Genomic DNA, 20,665 nt, shown 5'->3' with positions numbered 1-20,665 from the left:
GCAGGTAGATTTTTTACCAGCAAAAAAAAAAAAAGACCCTCAAAGACCTTATCTTAATATTGTGTACGGTCAGTCTGACTCACACAGTAGGTGTGTCTACTTACGGTTCAGGGTCTAGTGTATCATTTTTCTTCCTTTCAAACTGGTCCTTAGAAATCATTCTGGAAAAAGAGGGAAGGAGAAAGGGAAGGACAGAGAAAAAGACAGTAACAAAGATTAGGCCACGCTGAAAAACACAAACATTACTTATGGGGTCATTTCCAATAATGCAATTTATTCATTAATCATCAATATGGAGGATAATGCACAACTTAAAGTGGCTATACACAACTTTTCAACCCCCACCCAGTGTTTCCAAGTATTCTTATTGTTTGCACTGCTGTCGCAAAGACAACCGGATCGCTTTCTGTTTTTTTGCAGCCTGGCTAAGGTCCAAAGCAAGAAACAGCCAAAAGAATCCCAGTTTGAACTAGAAACCCCGATCTCAGTGCTGAGAGTAAAGGCAGAGTAAAAGTAAGACTAGCGGTGCTTTAGGGCACAGCTAATGGGGATCCCGATAAATAAACATAAAACACAAACATAAAAACATCCAGTAGTACTGATAAGTAGGCAGGTTGTGTTATTTACTGATCCAGTAGAAAGAATACCAACTGAAAGTCAGTTTGGAACCCTTTCAAGTCCCAGGTGTTGTATCAAACCGTTTCCCCGTCGACATCGGTTTTTTCCCAAGCCAGAGTTCGATACAACACCGGGACGCTTGATTAACCTTAACTTAACCTGTAGGGACGCCCGACCAAGCCGGAGGTAACACGGGGATTTGAACGGGTGATCCCCATGTTGGTAGGCAATGGAATAGACCACTATGCTACCCGGTTGCCCCTAAAATTCCTTTCCAGCATCGACATTTTTCATAACAATGCAATGGCTTCCTGAAGTAACAGCCTCCTAAGTGTTTCAAGAGACATGCAGACAACAACGTGTGCGCCTTCTAGAGCCACGTGATATATCAATAAATTATCACTAGGTTCTATTAAAAAGGATGGAACGGTGGTGCTGCACCACTCCGTTCCTCCACATGTGCTGCTCTGTAAAAGTTTGCTCCACAATGTAAGGAGCTTGCAATAAAACCTTAATTTCTATCCATCAACTGAGTCATTACATTTGCAGAATTTTATCTAGCAAAATTTCAACTAGTCATGACTGGAATATTTGTGTGGAATTTGGAAAGAGAACAACGCAAAGAGACAAAAGTCCATAGAATTTCACTGATCAGATTCGGGACTAACAACTCTCAGGCCCACAAAAGCAGAAGTTCACTTCTACTTCACACCACTCACTGGCCAGCTAGGAGACTGTGGCTTACAGCTCCAGCAGGGGGAAAAAATGGCAAAGGCTCCAGAGGCCCTGTTCTCAACATTGTATTAATCATTCTTGTATTAATCATTCTTCAACATGGTTACGTCACTCCTATTTATGGCAGAGGGGGAGGAAACCCGACCATCTGAAGGAGATGAACAAATAGGCAAAAAGGACTCAGTCTCGGGCTGAAGTTGTAGAGGCTCCGACTCGCTTGGCTCCCTTGCCAAGAAGGCGTAACAACATAATAAATTCAAAGGTGTTCTCCTCATGAACAGCGTAGTTTTGTTTACACTCAAAGTTTGTCAACAAAACACACCGTTTGTGTCCTTGATGCCTAACAACCGTGTTAAATACATTTACGTTTTTCATGAAACATTTACAAAGTTCTTTTTATGGAAAAATTTTGAAAGCTATGTTTTGTGTATATATATACATACACACACACACACACACACACACACACACACACATCAGCTTGCCATCTTCCTCTCCTCTTTACTGGTGGTTATGGTGAGTGAAATGAACCACGGATGCCTCTACCGGCTGGTCGTCACACCCACATTAATAATGATCATTTCTTAGCATTTTCATTTGTGTAAACATCTTGTGAAAGGACCAATAGTCATCCCAAAAATATAATCTCATTGAGATTGAGGTATTTCAGTCAAAATTATTGTGATATTTGACTGTGTCGATATTTCCCAGCCCTGGCACCTTTGCATATTACTTGAGTGAAAGACAGGTTCTCTTACGTTTGTGGCTGTGCCGGGTCATCCCCTAACGTCACACTCTCGCCCTGGATCTCATTGAAGCACTTCTCACAGAAATGGTACCTGCAGGTAAACACAATTGCAGAATACCTCAATATTGAACACAGTACAGTTTTCTCTCTGGTTTCATTGTGCCACGCGTCTTATTTTACTGACATGTCTGAAGACCTTAAGAACATCAAGCACAGTTGGCCATATTCAATTTCATGAGAACATGAATGTTAAATATTTCCAAAATTGGTACTCAGGTATATAACAAGCTTATGTACAAATTAATGCCAGTGTTTTGGGAGGAAATGAGACCAAGAGAAAAAGAAGGGAATCCTTGAGATCCCACTGAGATTATAAAATTCTAAGTGTAGTAGGAGCTCCACGCTTCCTGTCAGACTGTGCTCTGTTACTGGTGCACACTTCCATTCTCCAAGTGTTGGGTCAAAATGACCAGCCGCTGTTACACAGTCAATACAGCAGAGGGTGCAAGGGAACACAAAGAGGGCAGTTATCGGCTATCAGCTTTCAGCAGAAGGGAAACACAGACAACACGCCAATGCCTCGTGGCCTTTACCAAAGCATTACATTTTCCGCTTTCTTGAAAGAGAAAGGCCAGCAACATCCAACTCTAAAGATCCTAGACGGGTACTGAGTAAGTACTGAACACAATGCTTTGCCTAACGTGTCAAACTTCCCCACCTCCTGTTACCAATCATTTTACTAAGGAGTTTCTCAGCATGTGAAGTTGGCTTATAGGCTGAACACTGCTGCACATATAACCACTACATAGCGCTTTGCCATGCCATGCCAAGCAAAGCCCCACAGGATGCAGTTGTCAGCACTACTGCTGCAGGTCTTTCCCCCATAGCTACAGGTGGAGTGATTCCAGGACTGAAATTAGGCAATATCATGGTTCGAATACCTGCATTCTATAATAAATAGGCAACTATGAATGAAAATATATGACAAACTGTGTGCATACTAATGTCATATTTATTTAAAGGGCTGTGTGTTACTTTACTATAATCCTGACCTCTATTGTTCAGTGATGTGCAAAAACAGCTCCTGGCTGTTGTGTTTTTGACTGCAGAAATCTGGGCAATGGGGGGGATTTGGGGCATCATTTACTTTGTTTTAATCAATACCATACACCCACCGCTGTTAACGTTTACTAGTCATATAATGCTGCAGGAATACTGAAATATGGCACTGGGCAACTTGAAATTCTTCAAGCTGTAATATGTTTTTTGTACATGATATTTACATTACTTTTTAAACACCAAGCTCAAACCTGTGCAAATGGCCACACATAAATGCATGCTCATTCACTGACACACAGACACATAAACAGAAGCAGCTTTCAAACATACATTCCTTAACATTGCCGCAATGAATTTCTGGCACTGCTGGCTGCATTTCCTGTTCACACGTACAGCTTCCATCTGTAGGATATGACCGTGCCTTCCGTCTCATCACCCACTCCTGTACCATGGATTTTATACCGTAAACCACAGCATGTGTAACTGTCACTGTCTGCAGACTGAAGGAAGCTCTAAGCTCTGGGATGGTTCATTTTCCAGACATGTGCTCATACTTTGCTGAGCAATGTTGCTAGGTCTTAAAAAAAAATGTGAGCAATATCAACTCCAGTTCATGTTCACACTCAAACCTGACAAGCAAAATTGCTGTTTTACAAATCAGGCAGCATGTATAAGTGAGCGAGAGTGGTACCTGTTCTGGTAGCTGTAGTATGTGCCTCCAGTGGGTATGGTACACAACTGCTTGCCATAACAACAGAGGGTTTGAGGAGAGAACTCGTACTGCAAAAAGATGAGAGACAACACAAGACGATTGGAGTCCTCACATTAGAATCAATTTAAACTGAAGATAGGTTACTAAGTCCTGTTATCCAGGTAGGGAAATAACACCAGCCATCTGCTAACATTGGAAGTAACTGCTAAGTTTTTCCACTATATCAGCCAGTTCAGTAGGTAATCGACTAACCTTTGGTCAAAATATCTTGCTGGGAAGCTAAGACAAGGCATTAGTTGGTGATTTTTTTGGGGACTTGGCAACCACTATCAATATGTTGAATACAATGTTAGTCATGTGCCCTGGTGTTAACAACAAGAATGAAAAACAGATCAGTTTCCCCTAATAGCACTGCCAGCGACCATCACCCTCCTTTCTCTCAAGCCTTCCATCTCACCTTCCTGCCGCAGCAGTAGCCAAGGCCCTGCATTACAGGGTCGATCTCTGACTCGAACACCTCGGCCAGCTTGGAGCAATACTTGTAGACACGGGATGTCTTGCGGTTGTACAGCCAGGCGTTGTTGAACATGAGCCAGACGTCCTCTACATACTGCCAGGGCTCCTGGTACTGCCCAGTGTCCAGTTTGCGCTTGATAGTAGATAAGTCTATGGGGTTCTTCACAATATCGAAGTAATCCTTAAGTGTGAAATGGGAACAAGTTCTAAGGTCAATCATACATGATACCGACACATTTTGTTAACCATATTTTATCAATTTTTCCATAACTACTATATGTCCTGTAGTGTAATTTCCATAACCAATTCTGAGCAACCTTTGTGTTCAAATGTTGGATTATAAGCAAACAATTGTTTTGATGACCTGGGTCTTCAATCTGTCTATTACTATTAACAACCAAGACATGCAGTTTAAAAATGTGGAGACCTCAATAATCAAAACTAGGTGTTCATCAAAAATGTAAAAAAAAAAAAATCAGCTTTTTTAATACCAAATTATTACTTGAGATCGGTAATTGCTAGGTTTGATTTTTTTGGATTGTAAGTCCGTCAAAGGTAATTTTATTACTAAGCAGCCAAAGTTGACCATCTCACAAATGAAATAACTTTATAGCAGATAGATCTTGAAACTTATGTTTTCAGAATTGTGGTTTGTGTTCTCCCTTTTACTCTCACAGTGGGAAAGCAGCAGTGTGTGGGGGTGTTAAGAAGTGGGAGTGACTACTGGGATTTGATCCAAGGCTAACAGTGACATACAAGCAGCTTTGCTAAGTTTTACAAAATCGTGGGAACACTGACTGACTGACCAGACGTTTAACATGAGTGAAAAGCTAAAGGAGTGTATGTTACTGACAGGGATGCCCAGGAGCATGGGGTCAACAGGCTGTCGGAAGGGCAGTGACTCTGGGTCCTGCCTGTAGAGAGACTCCAGGGTTGGCATGAGCGCCTGGCGAAGTTCCTCTGGCTTAAAGACTGGCAGAAGAAAAGAAAGAAGGTAACATCCGAAGGTGAGACCAAGAAAGAAATGGCACATTAAGGGGTGGCAAACAAAGCAAAAAAGCTGGGCATGGTAATACTCCCTACTTGTCAAAACTTCAGTACAAAAATATAGAATTTCATTCATTTTTTGGCCTCTCCGACTCACTTTTCCGCCGCGACTGAGAGGGGGACGATGAAGTCGTGCTGCTGGTTCCTCCCTCTTCCTCCTCTTTGGGCTCCGTCTTCACTTCTGGCTTCTTTTCTTCCACCTCCATTGGTTCCTGCTTCTCCTCTGGCTCCTCTTTCTTAATTGACAACGAACTATTCTCCTCCTCAGCCTAAAGAAAACAAAACCAATATTTGACTCCGACATGACCCATTTCAGCAGTGTCATGTTTGTTTACCTTAAAGTGGGTTTTAAATGACAACAACTGAGAGTTGTATTCAACAGCAAGTAAGCTGGGGATTACCCATGAAGAGAATCGAGTGCTGCCAGGCTTCACATTGAAATGCTGGAAAATTGCAAATAAGCAGTGGGAATAGTAGCTTGTCTGTAGTAAGACATTTCTGACATTTGAGAAAAAAATAGGTACTGGATTCTAATCAACTATGGGGAGATAGAGAAGAGCCTGTGGATCTAATAGATTTGGGTGCATGACGCATTGTAGTCTCATCAAGTAAATGGTGGGTTCAGCTCAAACAGCTAAGATATTACAGTGCTCATTCCCAGTCGTACTTCAGACTTAACAAGGACCGGGTTGATGTCCTCCTGGAAAAGGTCAGACACCTAATCAGCTTGAACACATCACACACAAAAAGGTCACAAAAGGAACTTTGAGAGGTATTATCACTGCATAAACTTTGAGATCTGCACTTGGCCAGAACCATTGTTGCTGCTGAGTTGGGCATCAACCCTGCCTCCAAGGCAAAGTAATGGTTTGACTCAATGTCAAGCAATTAGACAATGATCAAGTGCATAAGGCTTTACCACTGATGGCTTGTCTGGATTTAAATCAAAAAACACACCATAATTCAAACTGCAACCATTAAGATATTCTGGTTTGATGAGGGCCACAACATGCTAAAGAAATACAAGAATAGAAATGTGGCTGGGTTGATGACTGAAATCACTGCATAACTGTATGCAGACACATGGCTGAATATTTCAATGAGTGAATGTCTGGCTGAAAGACAATGAAATGTATGAATTAATATGAATAGAAGTGGTGTTGCTGCTGTTTACAGGAAGGACATTAAAACAACCACCATTTCCATTTCTGTCGCTCATTCTTTCGAACACCTTGCCTTCAAAGTCTCTGGTCCCACTCCCTTAGTCACTGCCGTTATCTACTGCTCCGCTCAAGCCAAACTCCTCCTTTCTCCATGACTTTCTGACCCAGCTAGGTGCCATCTCACCTTCCATTCTCCTCCTGGGTAATTTTGATATCCACATTGAGTACACTGACTGTCAATCTGCTATAGAATTCCTGGAACTGCTACAATCCTTCAGCTTCACCACTCACAGCCACGGTCACATCCTGGACTTGGTCTGCTCCACTGGTCTCCCAATACATCAACTCTCCAGCCTCAACCTTAATATCTCTGACGACCTGGTAATGACCATGGACATTAACATCTCTATCTCCATCCCAAAAGTCAAATGCAAAATATCCTTCAGAAATCAAAAAAAAAAAAAATCTATCTCCCCCTCTGCTTTCTGCCTCTCAGTCAAGATTAAACAAAAAAAATACAATAATAAAAAAAATAATAAAAAAAAATGTCTGCTTCCCCCTCCCTTGCTGTCTGATAATCCCTCCGATCTTGTCAATTATGATGATACATCACCTCCTGTCTTGATCAGCTGGCCTCCATCAAAACCAAAATAGTTGCATTCACACACTTAGCTTTCTGGTGTACCCCTGAGCTTCATCAAATGAAATCCCTTAAGTGCCAGCTCGAAAGACTTTACAAGAAAACCGGTTTAACAGTGCATCTCCAAGCGTACAGACTACCTTCAACAGTACACTAAGACGCTCTCATCACGGCCCGGTCCACCTACTACTCACACCTCACACACTCTGGCTCCACCAACCCCAAGGCTCTCTTTTCCACAGTCAACAAACTTCTCAAACCCAGTGACAATACCTCTTGTTCCTTCAGAGTTAGAAATGCAACTCTTTCCTTTCATTTTTCCAAACTAAAATTGACACCATCTTTTTTAATAGCAACCTGACAACCTCTCCAGCCCTGTCCACCCCGTTCACCCCTTTACCACTCAGCCCCAGGAAAGTCCCGTGTGTCCCTAATGGAACTGCCCAATGAGAAGCTCCGCTTGTGTTCTGGATCCCATCCCATCCCATCCCATCTTGTTAAGGACTGTCTCCCAGCTATCTCCTCACAGAAATCATTAACTCCTCCTTCAGCTTCAGGCTGCTGCCACCCCCATCCTCAAAACAACTGGACTCAACCCGATATCATAAGCAATTAGTGGCCCATCTCCAATCTCCCTTTTCTGTCAAAAATATTGGAATTTATTGTTGCCTCTCAACTCAAAGCTCACCTCATCTCCAACGACCTGTTCGAACCATTTCAATCTGGCTTCCGCTCACAGAACAGCAGAGAAACACCCCTCCTTAAAGTCACCAATGAGCTCCTCTTCTCTTCAGACTGGCCACCTCAGCGTTCTCATCCTCCTCATCCTCACTGCAGCTTTCAATACCATCAACCATACTATTCTTCTCTCCTGCCTTGAATCCTCTCTCAACATCACCAGTACTGCCCTCTTTTGGCTAAAGTCATATCTCACAAACAGACAAGAGTTCATCAGCAACAAAAACTGCACCCCCTTAACCGCTCCTCTGTCTCAAGGTATTCCCGAGGGTTCTGTGCTTGGTCAAGTCAAGTCAATTTTATTTGTATAGCTCATGATCCCAAATTGCAAATTTTCCCCAGCGGGCTTTTACAGCAATACAACATCCTGTCCAAACCTCAGGGAGAGCAACAGAGGCGGGATCTCTCTCCCAAGACGGACAAATGTCTAATGGATGTTGTGTGTACACAATTTGCAGAATACAAAATTGAAAGAGGACAACAAAATTATAATGGAATAATAAGATATATGAAGAATATGATGAGGAGGATGCAAAGCATCGTCCAGATGCCACCGGAACAGCCTAGGACCTGAGCCATGTGACCACCATCACTATGTAGACATGAGAGAAGGACAGACCACACATGCACACAAGAGACTCACATCACACCATTCACATACACAGAAGAAGAGAAAGGAGAAGACATCATTTAGAGAGAGAGAGAAAGACATGTGAGAGAAGAGAACAGTTTGCAATAGTCAATCTATACTCTATAATCTCGTTGGCAGAGCAGTGCTTGGTAAATTCATTGAGACAGAAACTGACCCGCCATGCAGTACAGGTTGTGAAGTACTCAATTTAAAGGCTACTAATCGTAGGTTAAAGCAAAAAGATGAGTTTTAAGTTTGGATTTAAAGGACTCAAGAGACCGATTGCCTGACGGCAGCAAGCAGGTTATTCCACAAGAACAGGGCCTGATAGGAAAAGGCCCTGCTGCCTGCTGACTTCTTTTTAACTTTGGGTACACACAGGGGCCCTGTATTTTGAGAGCGGAGAGCTTGAGATGGAACGTATGGTTTAAGGAGATCAGACAGGTATGATGGGGCAAGCCCATTTAGGATTTTACAAGTCAGCAGAAGCACCTTTAATTCTGATCTAACATGGGTAGGGAGTCAATGAAGTGAGGCAAGAATTGGTGTAATATGGTCAAACTTTCTAGTTTTAGTTAGGATTCTAACTGCAGCATTTTGAACCACCTGAAGACTTAGTACTAGCATGTGGCAGACCTGAAAACAGAACATTACAGTAATCAAGTCTGGATGAAACAAATGTATGTATTAGACTCTCTGCGTCAGCCATGGACAGAAAAGACTGATTTTTTTCTATGTTATATAAGTGAAAAAAGGCAGTCTTGGTGATTTCTTTAGTGTTTATCAAAGGAAAGGCTGGGATCAAATTTAATACCAAGATTTTTGGCTGCCACACTTTGTGAAATCACAGGTTGTCGATTGTTGCTGTCAAATTGGTGTCTGTGTCTAGCAGGGCTAACGACCAGCATCTCAGTTTTATCCGAATTTAAAAGCAGGAAATTTAGTCACATTCAATTCTTCACAGCAGCCAAGCAGGCTCTAAATTAGTCATTTGAGTATGATCATCAGCCCTTATGGGCACATATAGCTTAGTATCATCTGCATAGCAATGGAAATTTATTCCATGACTGCGTATAATTTGGCTAAGAGGTGAAACATAAAGAGAGAAAAGTAGAGGGCCAAGAACTGATACCCTGAGGTACGCCATATTTTACATCAAAGAATTTCAATGTAATATTTTTATAGCAGACACAATTAAGCCAAGGCAGACCTAAATCAAGAGACACCAAAATTACAATTTATTCTGTTTAATACTATACAGTGATCAATGGTGTCAAAGGCTGCACTGAGGTCCGGTAGCAGAAGCACAGAGGTGGAATCAAGAGTCCATAGCTAGTAGAAGATCGTTCACCACTCTGGTCAGAGCAGTTTCAGTGGCGTCACATGCCCTGAAAGCCAACTGAAAAGGTTCATAGACAGCTTTTTTCTATATGGGTCGAAAGTTTTTGATACACATCTCTCTGTAGTACTTTAGAAAAGAATGGAAGACAAGAGACCCTGGATCAAAGTGCAGTTTTTTTTAAGTAGAGGTTCAACAACAGCTGTCTTAAAACTGCTGGGAACAATGCAAGTAGTATATGATAAATTAACAATGTCTCACATTGTAGTTAAGGCAAGAGAGCTTTAAATAATTTTGCTGGTAAAGGGTTAAGTAGGCAAGTAGTTGGTTTAGAAGCTAAAATGAGCTTAGTCAAAGTATCAAAAGAGAGTGTCTCAAAAGCTGTAATAACAGGAACTATCAGCGACTCATTGTATATATATGAATTTGGCTAGACAGGCTCTGCAGGAGTAGCTGGAGTTGAAGAACCAATTTTGTTTGTGATCTCATCAAACTTATTGCAGAAAAAGTCTAGAAACTCATGGGCTGCAAATGGTGAGCAGCTAATAAATAGATAGCTGCTTTTTAGTAAATTTAAAGCGTCAAAAAGAAATCTGGGATTATGTTTACTAATACTGATTAAGCGAGTTGGTCCTCTCCTGTTCATACTTTACATGCTCCCCCCTTGCTAACTTCATACATCGTCATGGTCTCCCACGTCCACTGCTACGCCTATGATGTCTTGATCTAGATCTCTACTAAATCCATCACCACTGCAACTGACTGCACTCTGACCAACTGCCTCACTGAAATTAAAATCATGGATGCAAGCCAACTTCCTAGAACTAAATTGTGATAACTCTGACATGATCATCATTGGCCCAAATCCCTTACCAAAACCACTCAACTTCTGCCTCTCTGTCACTGTCCAGACTGTCCACTGTCTCCCTCACCACACATCCGCAACCTTGGAATACATTTTAACAGTAACCTCTCCTTTGAGCACCACATCAATCAAATCACCAGAACTGCCTTTATCCTTTATAAAACATAGCTCGTAGAGGGGTTTCCGGATGGTGTGGCGGTCTATTCCATTGCCTACCAACACGGGGATCGCTGGTTCAAATCCCCGTGTTACCACTGGCTTGGTCGGGCATACCTACAGACACAATTGGCCGTGTCTGCAGGTGGGAAGTCGGATGTTGGTATGTATCCTGGTTGCTGCACTAGCGCCTCCCCCGTGTGGTCGGGGCACCTGTTCGTGATCCTCCCATGTGCTACATCACCCCTGGCAAAACACCTCACTGTCAGGTGAAAAGAAGCGGCTGGCAACTCCACATGTATCGGAGGAAGCATGTGGTAGTCTGCAGCCCCCCCTGGATCGGCAGAGGGGTTAGAACAGCAACCATGACGGCTCCATAGAGTGAGGTAATTGGCCAAATACAATCGGGGGGTGCCGGGGGGGGGCATAGCTCGTCTCTGCCCATCACTCTCCTCTGCTGCTGAAACTTTGATCCATGCCTTCATCCCATCCAGAATTGACTACTACAACTAATGCAAAATGATTGAAAACAATGACTGGCTTCATATGCAAATTGCCGTGAATATTAACTAGAGTTTCAATGGCAATGTGTACTATTTAAATAGGGTGTGGGAATGTTTGCAATCACAACATTGTAAGATGGCGACAGATATACTCTAAGCCCCCCGGCCCTCGGTTCAGGGATGGTCGTTCTCTCTTCACATAGATGGCCTCTTTGACTCCCCGTTCAAACCAGCGTTCCTCCCTATCAAGGATGTGCACATCCTCATCCTTGAAAGAGTGGCCACTGGCCTGTAAATGCATGTAGACCGCGAAGTCCTGGCCTGATGTGTTAGCTCTTCCATGCTGTGCCATCCTTTTGGCCAGCGTCTGTTTGGTTTCCCCGATGTACAATTCACGGAAATTAACCCGGCACTTAACAGAGTACACTATATTGCTGTCTGTGCCGGGGACCTGATCCTTGGGGTGAACCAATTTCTGGCGCAGCATGTTTTGGGGTTTGAAAGCAACCGAGACACGTCTCACGTCTCGGTTGCTTTCAAACCCACTGTATTATTTATAAGGGTGGGGATACCTGCAGTCAGTTGAGCCTGAAGAGGTCACTTAGATGAGTGATGAAACATTTCTCGCTCAATAAACACTGTGTCCAGTTAACTGATTCAACTTTCTATGATTTTCTTACCTTGATTACTGAGCATGCATAAAGATGCTTTTCACATGTGATAAATATGTGTTTTATGTTTTTGGTGTGTTACTTTTATGTTCACTTTAACTTGTAAATCGTCTTTGAGTACTCTGATGAGCACTCTATATATATAAATAAAATGTATTATCATTATTATATGTACAGATGTGTGAACAAGTTGGGGAGATGCCACAAATAAATGATTTAAAAATTGAGGCATGAAAATTACAACTGAAGTAAACAAAGAAAAGTGTAGCCATCAAAACACACCCACCTCCACCTTGGGCTCAGTTTTCCCACCAGTGGGCTCAAACTCCTGCTGGTCATGGCGTGGGTCAACTTTTGTTTCCTGAACAGGAAGGTCTGCTCCTGCATGCTGCGAATGCAGGTCAGCACTGGCAGCTGAGGCGGGGGTGGGCACCCGGTTGTCTAGACTGGCCCCTGGTTGAGACAGCTAAAACAAAAAGAGGGAGAGGAGTATTCTATATGAGACAATGGCAGCAATTGATCATCACATGCCCGTTCACATGCAAGGGTGAAGCTAAGACACGCATTCACACCTCCCTGTTTTTAAGTAATTGCTCCCCAAAAGTCAGATGCGTATTTCCAATGTGATGGACGCTACAAACAGGGTGGGGGAAATACGGTTCGAGGGCAGAGTTGAATGTGGTTGGGGCAGGTGCGTTCATGGCAGTCAGAGGGATGGCAATTTTGGTGTGGGAGGGTGAGTGGAGGGCATGCGGAGGGTCGCAGTCTCACCGGCGTGGTAGGGGGCTGAGTCTGTGCTGCTGCGGGGAGCTCCACCTGGGTTTGGGGCTGGGTAGGGCGGGGCGGGGTGGCGCCCTGGGTCTGGGCAGGGCCAGGGAGAGTGGGGGTAGAGCTGCGGCTGGAGGGCTGGGGGTGTGGCAGATTAGTGCCCCCCCCAGCCGAGGAGGCAGAGGAGGAGGCAGCGGGCGGAGGCGTGGAGTGCAAAGGGGTTTGGGAGGAGGATAGCTGGGGGCCCAGCGAAGGGCCAAGTGCATTCATAGGGAGGTTAGCGCTCTGCTGCTGCTGCTGGAAAGGAGAAAGAGAAAGGGGCAGGAAGACATACATAAACAGACAAATGAAAGTTAAGCAGGCAGACAAACGGACAAAAGCAGAAACTCAATGTAGACAAACGCGCAAAGAACCAGAGATTTGTGTTAAGAGAGCATATCATGATTGGTATGAATATAATTCATGATCAAGTAGCAGCTAGTATGATTGGTTTGAGTAATTTTATTTCTCCAGCATCTGTTGTGAATTAGATTAACTCAGAAGCTGACCAAGTCAAAAAAAAAGTTAAACCATTGTCAACCAAGTTAGTCCAGCATGCCACCCATAACTCCACTCCACCCGTGCAGATAAAATCACCTGTGTGACAGCTGCCTGTGCGGGTGGTTGGCCCATGCCAGGCCCCACGGTGACATTCACTGCACCCGCAGTGGAGCCTGGAGGGAATTGATTTTGGGTCAGGAACTGTCCCTGGCTGGCTGTCTGGCCCACCATGCTGTTTCCAGCGTGCGCCGCAATCATGCCCTGGGCCTGGGGCATCCTGGAGGGGGACATACCCATCTAAAGAACAGAAAAGGAGAGGAAGCATTTTACTGAGAGCTTAGGATCAGGAAACACAATGGGAGGATAACAACTGACGTACAACCTGCTGTCCATACAAGAAATATCAGAATCAGAATTAATGTGAGAAAAAACAGCCATTCCAGGGTGGAAAAAAAAGTTCCAAGGCACTCAACTGAGGTCATTATAGCTGAAAGGGGTAAAAGGGCCTATCATACAGAAGGTCAATGAGGCAGCCATTTTTATGATTTTTCATCTTCATACCGTAAAAGAAAGGCAGAAAACCTTACGGTTTATTACACGCTGTTCCTCTATCCCTCCAGCCAAATGCTACTGAATAAATTTGGCAGGGTCAGAATAGGTTTATATTTCAATTTGCCTCCGTCATAGCTTAAGACTGCCCCCCGCCCAACCTGGAATTGGAAACATTATCTTTAAAGGCAAATGGAATACTCTTCAGTCCCATTTACTGACAAGAAAGGAAGTGACAGGGCACATTATTTTGTACTGAAAGGTCATTCACACTATCCAACCCCTCGATTTCTAAAGGCTTTGTGGTCCCAAAGTAAATCTCAGCTTGAAAGCTCTCACTCCCTACTCTTGTCTTCGTGAGCTGCCTAATTTTGCTGAACACCAGAGCGTTTGCTTCTAAAAGTTTAAAGGCTCCCACACACTGTGAGCTTTTGGCCATCTTGTTTGTTGTGTGTCATATTGTACAACAGGAAAAAAAAGATCAAATCTTGATACGTTCCCCTTGTCAAACTGTGTGTTAAAGTGCGATTACTGTCACATGGTTGCAATGGCGAGGTGCCCGCAGCGAAATGGCAACCTGGGGACGTTCAAAATGGTCTTGCGGAAAAAACATGCAGCTGCATGATAGCAACTTTTTGCCTCAAGAAATAAATGTAAAATCTGTAAAAAAATAAAATAAAAATAACGATCTCCAGCCATTTTTCCCAAAACTGTCTGCACTCAAATATTTTAAAATCGTATACGACTTTCACTGATTCCCTGACAGCATTAGACACCCACACATAGACACAAACACAGGGGGAGAAAGGGAGCTTAGTGGGCAGCTATCTGAGATTGGGCAGTGACAAGAATATGCAACACTTCCTGTTTTGACTGCAACCTAGAGGAAGTTGTTCCTTTGTAACCATCACATTTTTTGGATAGCCAAAATTCTTTTAATAACTTTTGGTCATGATGCTGCCCGATCTGAGTCAACCCTCGATGTGAGTTGCGCATGCGCGAGCACCGACGGTTTACCCAGCTTTATTACATCATGAAAATAAGGACCGGTTATGATTTTCAGTTCAACCAGTGTTCCTGCAGTGCTCCTGTGCCAAGATCAGCAGTGAATGATTTGCTGACTTGAGAAATACGATCCGACTTCTTGTTTACTTTCAAGATTCATACCGGAAATAATGTTTTGACACTGTCACTGCCCGATCTCAGTCAACCATGTGCGCGCGCGACACATCTACGGCTGACTCGGATCGGACAGCGACAGAGCAGCGTAGGTCGAGCGAGCATGAAGTGAACGAAGAGATGGACCGGTGGTAGTGAGAACAAACGTTTTTCAAAGGTTTTGTATTACTGCAATCATGAGAGGTTCTTGATCTTACAGTCACTGTCCAAAATTAACCTTCTGACTCACTGGCCAAGACGGCTGGTAGATGAGAAAATCCACTGGCCAAAATAATTGCCTTTTTGTGATACACATGCACACATACGTTTCAGTGCATTTCATTGACATAGTAAGGTATTATGTTGAGTACATACTTACAGAAGAGGCCAGAGCAAATTTGAAGCAAAAAAAATTAATATATTGATCAACGGTTAATAAATTCAAACCCGAGTACAACTCAATAAGTCTTGATGTCAGAATTCTACTGTACTTAAGGATCAAACATAAAAGTAAATTTGAGGGGCGTCCAGGTAGTGTCACAGTCTATTCCATTGACTACCAACATGGGGATCACCGGTTCGAATTCCCATGTTACCTCCGGCTTGGTCAGGCGTCCCTACAGACACAATTGCCCGTGTTTACAGGTGGGAAGTCGGATGTGGGTATGTGTCCTGGTCGCTGCACTAGCGCCTCCTCTGGTCGGCTGAGGTGCCTGTTCGGGGGGAAGGGGGAACTGGGGGGAATAGCGTGATCCTCCCACGCGCCATGTCCCCCTGGCGAAACTCCTCACCGTCAGGTGAAAAGAAGCGGCTGGTGACTCCACATGTATCGGAGGAGGCATGTGGTAGTCTGCAGCCCACCCTGGATCGGCAGAGGGGATGGAGCAACAACAGGGACGGCTCAGAAGACTAGGGTAATTGGCCAGGTACAATTGGGGAGAAAGGGGGGGGGGGGGTCCCAAAGGAGAAAAAAAAAGTAAATTCGAAGGTTTTTCTTTTTGTATGCTTTTTATACGCTTCCGCTGCTTCGTTCTCCTTTTCGTTTTAAAGGTTGGCTTACTCCTTGTAAATATTGCTATATAATAGTAATTTAATTAGCCTAGTGGCTAGCTAGCAACAGATCGGCGAAAAGTGTCTGTGTGTGTGTGTGTGTGTGTGTGTGTGTAGGAGCTTAGCCCTGCCCACCGTGAAACTCTGACACACAGACGGCAGAGGCCAGAAGCTGTCTCATGAACTGCCTGCAACAGTTATGCCTGCATAACACCAAAACACGGTAAAGATTCTCAGCGTAGTTTTTTTATTTCATGACTATTTTGGTAAAAACATTTACCCGCCATGTGGCGGATAGATGGCCTTCCGGGATTTACTCACCAAATGGAAAATCTACCCGCATTTGGTCCTTGGCGAGTATTAATTTTGGACCCTGACTGTGCACAAAAAATATTAGGTTGATTGGTTCAATAGTATCCGAGATTAACTGCGGACGGATGCACGCACGGACAAAACACACACACACACACACCGCCTGCCTGGCGGAGACAAAGTTTTCACTTGTACTGTCAATATTTGGTTGACCAGCAACAAGTAAATTAACTACTGTGCAAGTCCATTTCTGTGTATATTTGTTTCAGGCTCTTGAAGCACTAAGCTCAAAATCGTGTCCAACATTCCAGCTCACCGCAGTTTAAAGCCAAAAGTTTGATTGGACCTATGATGCCCATAGTGTGCGCGCTCATGCACGCACGTGCGTGTGTGTGTGCGTGTGTGTGGGGTGCTTCTAATTTGTATTCCAACTCTTACCGCTGGGACGGAACTCATGTTGATCTGCTGTGGGTGGTTCATGGGAGAGGCAGCACGGGCACCCATTGGTGCCTGAGACATCTGGACGTTGGGCAGAGCCATGGGGTTGAACTGGTTGATTCCTGTCCAGTCAACCACAATGTCAGGCAATGCACACATACAACACATTAGTGTAAAACGACGGTCATCACACACACTTTAAGACCAACACCATTGTAGAGGAGGTACCTTGAGAAACTTGCATGCGATTCATGATCTGATTTGGCACGTTGGGCATAGGCACAGGTCCGTCTGTAGGAGACGAGGGTAGAGGAAGACAGAACAGACCAATTAACATGGAAAAGCCAAACACACCACATGAATTCACCAATACAATTTTCAATAAAACCAACAAACCCCTTATTATACGAGGCATTTTTTTGGTGTGTTAAAGCTAAAGTTCTGAATATTTGTGTGCAAGCAAATACCCTTTTTGACACTTTCTAATGCTTGTGTTTTTAAAACAACGGCTAACTGATGAATAGCCAAACCAAGAAAGCTTTACTAGTTGCCCATTTCTTTTCTTTTTTTTGGGGGGGGGGGGGGTTTCCACCCCCTTTTTCTCCCCAATTGTACCCAGCCAATCACCCCACCACTCTTCCGAGCTGTCTCGGTTGTTGCTCCACCCCCTCTGCTGATCCAGGTAGGGCTGCAAACTACCACATGCCTCCTAGGATACATGTAGAGTCACCAGCTGCTTCTTTTCACCTGACAGTGAGGAGTTTCACCAGGGGGATGTAGTGCGTGGGAGGATCACACTATTCTCCCTAGTTCCCCTTACCCCCCCGAATAGGCACCCCGACTGACCAGAGGAGGCGCTAGTGCAGCGACCAGGACACACCCCCACATCCGGCTTCCCACCCGCAGACACGGCAAATTGTCTGTAGGGACTTCCGACCAAGCCGGAGGTAACATGGGGATTCAAACCGGTGATCCCCATGTTGGTAGTCACCGGAATAGACAGTTACACTAACCGGACGCCTCCAGTAGTTGCCAATTTCAATGATTACTGTCAGGTAGAACTTCCCTAGGAGGTAAAATTACCGAGTGTATAGTGTTTTATGTCTTCACCACAGTACTCAAATGCAGAAGAAATGGCGTAGGAAGCAGAAAGTTTTAAGGAGAAACAAAGTCGGAGTGGCCAACAAGCAGACATGGCAGACTAAGCTCATAGAAGACATTTAGAAACGGATACGACAACTTCAACAGCTAGAACTCAGGGTCAACCGTTTATTCTAGTCTGGTGGTGGGGAAGGTGCTTAATTGGACTGATTCTATGACTGGAATTGCTCAAATACCACTGCAACTATCAGTATTACCATAGCTCTCATTAAAGGTAAAATACGCAATTGCATGCACCACCACGGCAATGCGGAGTACAGTGACGACAGGAGTGCTCTTGCCATCGGTCAACATTGTGTATTTGTTTGAGAAATGGAGAAAAGTGAAAGCCCTTATAAAGAATTGAAAACGGTGCGGCATTGGTCAGTTTCTCATTTGCAAGAAACAAAGCAATCAACCTTTATAAAGTCTGACAAAAACAATGGCAGAAGTGAGGCACAGCATGAAGAAAGCGTTCAACGTCGGTGAATTCAGACCAGTTTTCTTTGGGCAGTTAGTTAGATAAAGATACTACAGACAGCACCACCACAATGAGTGAGCTTTTAATATTTGAAAAACAAGCTTTAGATTTTTTTTTTATGCTGCCTAAATACAGTGAATTTATTGTGTTAGTGGAGGGAGAAAAAAAATATTTCAAAGCATTAAAATGTATAATGGTCTAACTGGAAAAAATTTGAACAAATTCAAGGGTGGTGAATACTTTCTAAAAACAATGAAAATATTAATATTCCCCCCCCTTTTTTTTGTCAAGCCCCCCCAATTTATTATACCAAACTTTTAAAACTCCCAGGACTCAATCAGTATGTTTACATGACACTTAAAAAATCGAATTATTGCGTTAGTCCGACTAAAACCGGACTTTTAAAATGCATGTAAACACGTTAGCTCGACTGAAATCAAAGTTGTAATAGTCGGACTAACACACCCAGATAATGCGATTGGAAGTCGGTTTACTTCTGCATGTATACACCTTAGTCGGACTGGAGCTGGTCGAGGCGATCTGCGCACGCGCTAACTTTCCGCGCGCCAAGTCTGACCCGGAAGTCGAACAGCGTAAACAGAAGAAGAGTGGGACACAAGAAGAGGAAGCCAGCAACTGTAAACATGGCGAAAACATCGAGAGCTCATTTTTGGACGGATGAAGAGACGGAGTATATGCTTACTCAGCTGAAAGAGCTGAACATTTTAAATTACATGGACGGGAGGAAGACAAGAAATGGCGACTTATTCAACTAACTTCCTAGTTCACTACGACGATTGTTGTGCTCTGCGTGTGTGATGTAATAGGTCAACCGGTAATGGCCCAATACAAACAAGCTGAAAGAGTGCATATCGCCACCTATTGTAGCGGAGCCCACATGACTCCCTCAGTAAATCGATTTCCCTCCCGCGCATGTATACTGGGACCAAAGTCAGTAGTCAGACTAATGAACTAATTGAGCTATAACCATAGCTCAACTAAACTGTGCATGTAAACGTACTGAATGAGTGATTAAAATAAATTTCCAACCCGAGGCACCCTGTACTCACTCTGTGGCCTCGGGCCCAGGGCATTGGGCTGTGGGAGGCCAGGCTGCTGGGCTCCCTGGGCAGCCAGTGGAGCCTGGTTGATGATTTGCTTCTGCAGCCGCGAGCGCCTTTTCTCTTCCAGTTCCTTCTGGATTTTATAGATCTTCTCAGCCAGGAAGTGATAATACTCATCCTGGAGGGAGGGAGGTAGGGATGAATAGAATTTGAAATTGAAATCATCCAAGTAAGGCATGGAAACAGGCACACACTAGCATTTCGGGTTTTGACAAAATGCTGCCTCATAGCAGATCAAACAGCAGCGTAGGCTACGCCTTAATCAAAATGAGCATGTCCTAGCAGAAGCCTGTTTCATAAGACCTACCCTGCTGTTTGCTGACTCATACATGTCCCCCTCCACCTTCCTGGCGTAAGCCACCAGGTTTTCCATTCGCCTGTCCTTCAGAGCTGCTGGGTCTGGGGTGGGGAATATGGCTTGTACTCTGTACCCAAGTCCACAGAGCGCAGGAAATTGCCACAACCATAACAGATACAGAAATTGATAACAAAACACAATTAACATTTCAGTCTAACGGCCAAAATATTTCATAAATCGCAAAAGTCATCTTCCACATAAACTACTCTACCAGCCTTAACGTTTGAATGGATTAAAACCCGCTAAGCCCTCGTCAGTTACATGTCCAAGTGTCTGTTGGAGTAGATAAACCTGTATACCAGTCAAAGCTACAGATGACTGGTATTAATCGACCTGTCTGCTGACAATGAAACTAACCACTGCTTTGTTAAACAGTTCTATATCAGCAGTAGCCAGGACTTACAGTTTGTGTACGAGGTGGTTTCGCAAGTCCTGAGTGACGTGCTCATGCCAGGCTTTCCTGGTGCCAGTGGCAGAGAGGGGTGCTGCAGTGGGCAGGTTGCCCAGTGAACCAACTGCTGACCCGTCTGGCAGCAGTTGACTAGAGGACAAATTTGGATGGCGAAGAATTAAAGAGTGTGAAGACAGAAAAAAGACAGGCCTGGA

The 20,665-nt window shown here is 44.0% G+C and overlaps 1 protein-coding gene across 1 annotated transcript in view; it reads right to left on the bottom strand.

Annotated features, from left to right (window-relative positions):
- Positions 1–20,665, bottom strand: part of crebbpa (CREB binding protein a) — an 83,457-nt gene that overhangs the window by 20,118 nt on the left and 42,674 nt on the right. Inside the window, exons 8-21 of the mRNA XM_056279514.1 lie at positions 20,463–20,600; positions 20,009–20,126; positions 19,648–19,819; positions 17,185–17,247; positions 16,957–17,078; positions 13,546–13,746; positions 12,913–13,206; positions 12,428–12,607; positions 5,533–5,704; positions 5,242–5,360; positions 4,330–4,569; positions 3,852–3,940; positions 2,112–2,192; positions 105–161 (exon numbers count right to left, since the gene is read on the bottom strand). Coding sequence (XP_056135489.1) covers positions 105–161; positions 2,112–2,192; positions 3,852–3,940; positions 4,330–4,569; positions 5,242–5,360; positions 5,533–5,704; positions 12,428–12,607; positions 12,913–13,206; positions 13,546–13,746; positions 16,957–17,078; positions 17,185–17,247; positions 19,648–19,819; positions 20,009–20,126; positions 20,463–20,600 — 2,046 coding nt within the window. The remainder of the gene's footprint in view (positions 1–104; positions 162–2,111; positions 2,193–3,851; positions 3,941–4,329; positions 4,570–5,241; positions 5,361–5,532; positions 5,705–12,427; positions 12,608–12,912; positions 13,207–13,545; positions 13,747–16,956; positions 17,079–17,184; positions 17,248–19,647; positions 19,820–20,008; positions 20,127–20,462; positions 20,601–20,665) is intronic.

Source organism: Lampris incognitus, chromosome 5 (assembly GCF_029633865.1).
Source record: "Lampris incognitus isolate fLamInc1 chromosome 5, fLamInc1.hap2, whole genome shotgun sequence".
Lineage (NCBI taxonomy): Eukaryota > Metazoa > Chordata > Actinopteri > Lampriformes > Lampridae > Lampris > Lampris incognitus.
The sequence above is the reverse complement of the archived record's forward strand: the minus strand, read 5'-3'. Positions and strand labels throughout refer to the sequence as shown.